This window comes from Dermacentor albipictus, chromosome 10 (assembly GCF_038994185.2).
Source record: "Dermacentor albipictus isolate Rhodes 1998 colony chromosome 10, USDA_Dalb.pri_finalv2, whole genome shotgun sequence".
NCBI lineage: Eukaryota > Metazoa > Arthropoda > Arachnida > Ixodida > Ixodidae > Dermacentor > Dermacentor albipictus.
In genome coordinates, this window is record NC_091830.1 from 48631422 (window position 1) to 48638627 (window position 7206).

A 7206-nucleotide genomic window follows, 5' to 3' on the forward strand; every position below is an offset into this window, starting at 1 on the left:
TGCCGTCTTCTATGGTGGTCCGCCGTGTGGATGTGCTCTGCGCCGGACCGGACCGCGCCGGGCCGTGACGTCACATCACCTGACCGTGTGGCCCGCGCACTTGGTCCGTCGTGTGGATCGGCCTTTACAAGATAGGGTCCGCGTGGTCGCGTCATATGCTGCCGCCACTGGAGTACAGCTGAACACGGTTGATAATGGTCCCTGTCGCTGCAGCGCTGTCGTTTATACTGTTCGGATCAATTTGCATTACATTGATAATGACACCAGGCTGCGTGGAGATGAGCAAGTGGCACAATGTTAACGCACACTTAGACAACTCCCAGAGGGGTTTCTGCGTAATTTTTTTTTAGGCGTTGTAACCATAACACGTCCCCGGACCACGCTACTCAACTATTCATTTTCCTGAGGCCTGTTGCAAACTTGTGCCTTCTTTCTATTCATCAGCTCACTGAATTACCCATCGAGCCTAGCGTGTTTTGACGGCCGCACTCCCACGTAAGTCCTCAACGATCGGACGGCTATGCGACTTAAGTAGTTTAAAGTCAAGTTTACCGTGACACAACAGCTATTTTTTCCACTTTGAATTAAACTACTCCATTAAAGAGCGCGATTCTGAACCGTATCATTTTCTAAAATATCGTCGTTATTTGGTGGCAAACAGTCGCGCGTAGTCATGCGTCATTACGTCCTTTCGGGTATTCATCACGGCGAGATTCAAATGGGGAACGAGCCAGTCTGCTTTGTGCGTTCAGGAGTAACCTTAATGGGTTTACAAAATGCTATTGGTCTATCCAGTTTGCCACATACCTGCGAGAATGTTTTTTTTCGAGCCTATTCATTCTTTGCTCCCTCATCAACTATACTGTGAATGTGCTTCTTTTTTACTACACTGTACTAATAGGTCAACTCCTTTTCGTCTTCTGCTTATTTCGTAATGCCATATTCTTGCAATCGTATGGAATGTACACAGGGTTCTAGGGCACCCTCGAATGTAATGTTGTCGCTTTTCGCCATAGGACGCCCTCATTCTGATGCGAATGATCAATTTAACTTGAACTGATTTCCTCAGGACTAAAGAATGAACAAAAACGCTGTCGTCTTTTTCAACAACATCAACAAGGGCCGTAGTATCAAGCTTCTGAAGCCTCCATCCGCAAGCCTGCTTTTTTGCAGTGTGTGATCATGTACCGTAGAAACGTCATCCCGATGCCTCTGATATAAAGTTGTTTTCCCCGAGCACCGTAGATAAACCGTCATCACACAACTCCATGATAGTTTGGTGACAGGTGACCACGGCATGTCACGCACGCTTATGACCAAGCTGATTCTTATGGCTTGGTACAGGCTATTCTGTTCGTCGCTTTGTCGCCTCATACGAACTCCTCCGGAGCTTAAAAAAGTCATGCGTTTAAGTTGATTGCCTGCTTCACTCTGTTGACACACCACAGGAGCGCTTTCATTGAGACAGCTTTGAACTCACTCGGCCCTTTCCCTCTGTTCATTTTCGCAACGATTGTGTTTGTCTGGGTGGCAGCCAAATACGACCAATCGTAAGCTACCACTCAAGCCTGCACGGCTACACGCGCTGCTGATGTCGCAGGCTTTCTTCAGCACAGCGCATATATTCAGTATGGCAATGCTGCTATCCCTCCAATGCCATCGCAGACACTACTCAGTCGTGCTAGACACAACACAAGCAGGCAGCGCTCCTAACGAAGTCTCAGTCACGCACTGGTCCACATGCTGTTAATGTACATTCCCACTGATTATTGGGATAGGATCGTGGCCATGTCTTTGGTAACATTCGCGTGTAACTCCTGGCTATACGACACCACTTGTTAGTTATCAATTTTTCTTTTTCTCAACACGAACATACAACCCTTCCGCCGAAAATACTTATGGCTTTAGGTGCGACCTCTGATAATACTTTAGGTGCTCGTGGCAGCGTTGCCCTGACTAATCACACTAAGGAACTCACTTGTGCCCACTTATGCGCTTAACAGCAATACCAAAAATCGTTATGCGATAGTCGCACTTGGATCGCCTGCTAATCACCCGGACCCTTTGTGCCTTCCAGTTGTTCTCGTTGCGCCCTGAATCCGTGTTGTGTGCCTGGGTACTTTCCATATGTAAGGGGCCTTATTGAGGCCTTACTATACGTTGACCCTTACACAAAACCATTACAGTACGCGACTTTGTTGTGTTTTCGTCGCCTAGCACCTCTCAGTCGCCGACAATTAAAAATATTTTAAGAAATAGATAGGAATTAAAATGTCATGCGTGTAGAGGGATGGGCGCTGTAACACCCAGTTACGTGTCCGTTATTACTTTTTGAACGCTTTTTCACAACACCTAATGACGTATTTATAAGAACCATAACTTGGCTCAAATGGTTCGCTCAGTTCCATCATGCATCAAATGCTCAAAAGATAGCAGTGCCCTGTGTCAACCCCAGTCTCTCCTGTTTAACTTTGGCGATGCTACATTTGTTCGTAGACTTTTCTTTTATGAGAGTTGAAACTGCGGAAAACGGGATAGACAATAAATACTGCGCAAACTGCGTTGCGAAGTGAACCTTGCCGGACTTCATGCATGATCCTGGGTTGCATTTGTATTTATGTGTTTTTCTAGTTTATTTATTGCGTTATAGTTGCCCTCCTCGTTGTAAAGCAAAGGCACAAACTACAGTGGAAGATTCCATAGATGTAATTATTTTTTACTTGCACGTTGGTGAACGTCATCGGCATTGTAGTCCAATCTTATTAACGGAGTATGTTTCTCTCCAAATGCAGCAAAAACTTCCACACAACCATTTTGTCTAAATGACTGTCATGCCTTCAGGAAAAGGGAGACAGACATTAGAAAATTGTCATGTACAAGCACATTCATAGGTAGTTATTTTAATAGTTGCGAGAATAACAGGTATCCCTTAACGTGAGCCTTTGTTGCGTGTCACAGTCCGGGTGAGCAGTGGGAAACACAGCGTTTGGCCATGCCCAACCAGACACACTGGTTGCTCTGGTGGTTTACTGTGGCAGCAACAAAGTGCTAAACAGACTGGTCGCCGCAATGATTAATTGTGGCAACAGTGTAGTTGCTAAATGCTTGGGTCGCCGTGCCCGTCCGTATATTACATTGCGCCGATGAGAACTGTTGTCGTTAGGCCGCCGCCTCCTTCTGAGCTTCACCATCACCGGAGTGCACAGAAAGCTTTCTTCACTAGCAGCGCCACCGGGATTCGAACCCATACCACTGTCGCAGTGTGAAATTGTGAACTCGGGAGCCTGACCACTAAGCTACCACCTCCCCACGCCACCTTCGATTTACCTGCCTTCCTGGTTTATGTTTTCGCATATAGACGCAGACAAGTAAAAATAAAAGGTTGCTAAACATTGCGCAACTGAGTGGCTGACTGACAGGTGAAATTCACTTGGTCAGGCTACTGCCATCGGAGCGCATGCAGGCTTGCGGCTGCGTGCAGATCATCGCCTCAGCTTTACTGTAAATTTGCTTTCACTTGCTCTTTTCGGTTAAAAGTGAATCGCTGGTCAAAAAAGAGATATACTGTTTCATTTTTTTCCTATTTTCTCGTTTTGAAGCGAAAACACTCATCCATAACTTTAAAGTAGCAACAGCCTCGACATCGGTGACCTGAACGCTCATTTACACAAATAGCGAATAAAAAAAAATTGCACATGGGTACCTTATGTAGAGGTCATGTCACTGAGAATAGAGACCGACACCACGTGTCGACGAAAAGGCACCACACTGCCGATAGACGCGACAGGTTACTGAATGATTATAGCACAATATATGATGGTTCTACAGTTCTCGCAACTATTTACACTGACCACAAGACAAGTGCTCCATGACCCACAATGAAACGGAAACAGAGCATGGTACACCAAGATTACATGATTTTCAAGTAATAAGATGTAGGATTTCACCAAACGAAAAAAAATGATGAGCCTTGGCCGACTAGCTGAAAACACAGTTATATCAATCTCTGTATGCACTTGAATTAAAGAAAATTATTCTACCCAGATATGCGAAGCATGAGATGATTAAAATCTTTGCGAGCATTTCGCATTTCATAACATGCATTTCTATGAAAGAGAAAGGATCATTTGTATGGCTTCCTTTGCTTAATGCCCTCCTCCCTTCCGGCATCTGCCATGGTTGCTGGGCGGATCGGTGTCTTGCCGGACACTGCAGAGTTGTTATAAACATGCAGTCCCTGTAAGGGTCACTCGTTTTCCAAGTACACCATATATCACCACATAAGTTATGTGATTAAAATGCACCCCTGGGTATCTTAAGGACACACGACTTTCTTAATGAAATGGAGTGCGGTATTCCATAGTTTCTATGCATTTCTGTAACTTCTTATATTTAGGCCACTCCACTCTTGGGCCACTGGATGTGGGTCGCTGCATGGTTCTGTGGCCGGCCAATCCTCCGGAATGACTATGTGCCACAGTGACATAAGGGATTTAAAAGCGCAAATGTGCTTAAATTATGTGTCGTAATTCTCTGCACTTGCACCTATCCACGCCATTATTTTCTTGACAAGCATCACGCATCGCTGCTTCCGCGGTTCACAGTGCGAGTTCACCGTAGTTTGTGTTAGCATTACCGCATAGCCTGTGACCAGTGTAATGCCTATCAGGAAGCAATGCACGAAGTTAAGGATGTCAACAGTGTGGAGCCTAAACGTACGCATTTCTTGGGCTTACACGGCGCATAAAACAAAATCAAGCACAAATGTAGGTACTGCATTCACGTGAAAAGAATTTAATTGAACAGTTCACTAAAATTCTCCACACGCCTCAACGAGACAAAATTAAAAAGCGCGCGCAGAAGCAGAAGAAGAAGAAGACGCCTTCCTCCCTGCCGGTCCGCACCCAGATTGCTGTCACCTGGAATTCCATCTTCTGATGCAGTTCATACAAATTTTCTAAATCTGAAGAGCAGCATCTCACGACCAGGCCATGGACCTCTTTCTACCACAGCGACTGGCCGGCGTCGATCTGCGAACAAGCAGGTCATTTGACTTCGAAGAAGGTTTCGGTTACGGGCCCTTCCAGAAGAGGACGCTCTTCCTGATTCTTCTGGGAGCATTCTCGGTTAATTGCCAAACCGTCGTGGTGTCCCTCGTCACCGGTGACGTCGACCATTGGTGCAAGCCGCTCGCCGGGTTCAACATCTCTGCAGCCGATTGGAAGAATATTGCCATACCGAGAGAGGCTGATGGGCGCTACAGCCGCTGCCGCGTCTACAAACGCTGCAAGCCACCCGCTGGACCTGCCGTGGTCGGCCGGTGGTACAACAGATGCTTCCTCAGCGAACGTGAGCTCCAAGACACCAACGACACACGCGACGCGCCCTGTGAAGAGTGGGAGTACGACGTTCGCACGGCCGACACTAGCGCGCTGAGCTACTGGAACATGGTGTGCCAGCGACGTTTGCTGCCGGCTGCCATTTTCACCCTGGAGAATACTGGTGCTGTCATTTCGCTTATCCTGTTTGGAGCATTCGTGGACTACGTCAGCAGGACAGCCATGCTCGTGGGCTCCACTGTCGTGGTGGCGACCGGCACGGTATGCTTCTTCGTGGCGATAGGCTACGCGCAGTACGCTGTGGCGCTCTTGCTTACCGGGGCAAGTGCGGCCGTGCATACCGTTTTCGCCGCTCTGATACCATTAGAGATGATGACGCACGCGCACAGGCAGCAGCAACCCCTCCTCCTGGTGATCATGGGCCTTACATTGTGCGAAGTTTGGGTCGTAAGCGTCAAATGCATGTTCGTCGGCTGGCGTCTGAAGCAGGTCATCTGCCTCACCCCTACGGCTCTCTTGCTCCTTGCCTTGTTTACCGCACAAGAGTCGCGCCGTTGGCTTGTGGCGAAACGAAGATTGGAAGCGACAGAAGCAGACATGATGCAGGGGGCCAAGACCAACAACTTCCCGATTGCGGTCATGGCCTGTCTATTGAAGAAGCTCAAGGAACAGATCGAGAACGAAGTGGGTCGCGAAAGCGCAGACAGAGAAGACCTGCTCGACCGTAACTCCCTCCGACGTCGAGCCTTGGCCATGTTCGTTGTCTGCTTCTCCATATCGTTTGTCTTTTTCATCCACGCCTTCTCAACGGCCCAATACAACGAATCTTGGATACCAAGCCTCACGATAATCGTCACACTGGCGACGTACTTGGCGACGCACTTCCTGATGACCGGCGTTGCCCTCGTCAGAGTACTTACCGCTTGCTTCCTGCTGACGGGCGTCATACAGTGCGCAATCACTGTCACCGCTGTCAGTAATTTCGGTATGATCGACAAGACCTTGCTCGTGCTGTCCAATCGCATCACGAACGTACTGATCGTCCACTGTTTTATGTACGTCCTGGAGCTCTTCCCATCGGCAGCGCGGGCTGGCGTTTTCTGCTGGGGGCTCGCCAGTGGACGTGTTTCGGCTATGTTCGTGGCAGTTATGCTTGTGCTGAAATCGGGCGTGCGCGAAGACGTGGTGTTCGCCTTCGCGGGGCTGTTCCTCTTTGCCTCACTGTTCGTCATCCGCGCCCTTCCACGGGAGACGGTGGTCGAGGAAGCCAGAATCGTGGCCAGGTGCCCTTCGGACTCCAGCAGAATGTCTACGTACCACATGAAGCGTACGCTCGAGCAGCGGTTACTGCGCAAGAATTCCAAGATCTCGAGCCTGCAGAGCTCCAGGACCAGCAGGAAAGGTCGAAAGAGCGGGAGCATCAACAGTCCTGGCAGTTATTCGATGCCCCGCCGATCTCGTACCGAGCGGGGGCCGGAATGAGGCAGCGGAAGCTTAGTGTACGTTGACTGTGCAGGGTGTCGTGCTCGTGACTTCTGATAGTTTATTCTTGTGTGCATATTAGCTTGAACTCAGCTTTATAAATGTTCTATTACACTGGGCCGACGAAACAAAAAGAAAAAAAACCTTGCAGATGTTCCTAGTTTTTGTCTGTTTTCAAGCCGCAGTATATTTTGTTACACATTGTTCTAGTTTTCTGGTCTGGGCAAATCTGGTCTGGATCCAAACCAAAGCGATCCAGACCAAATCTGATCTTGATTGCCGGAGCTTTTGCGAGCTCCCGCCACGGTACGATCTTTGTCGAGTGCTCCACTTAACCAGTACAATACACAGTAAACTCTCATTTGTACGAACGTCGGTTTATCGA

General features: G+C 48.3%; 1 protein-coding gene across 1 annotated transcript; it reads left to right on the plus strand.

Annotated features, from left to right (window-relative positions):
- The first annotated feature begins 4991 nt into the window (after positions 1-4991).
- LOC139050322 (solute carrier family 22 member 7-like) lies at positions 4992-6821 on the plus strand. The gene has a single exon (XM_070526555.1). It carries the CDS (start codon positions 4992-4994, stop codon positions 6819-6821), a length of 1830 nt encoding a protein of 609 aa, XP_070382656.1.
- The last annotated feature ends 385 nt before the right edge of the window (positions 6822-7206 follow it).

Bases quoted from the DNA above. Each gene is read 5' to 3' on its own strand.
- LOC139050322 (XM_070526555.1), top strand. From the start codon at position 4,992: ATGGACCTCTTTCTACCACAGCGACTGGCCGGCGTCGATCTGCGAACA.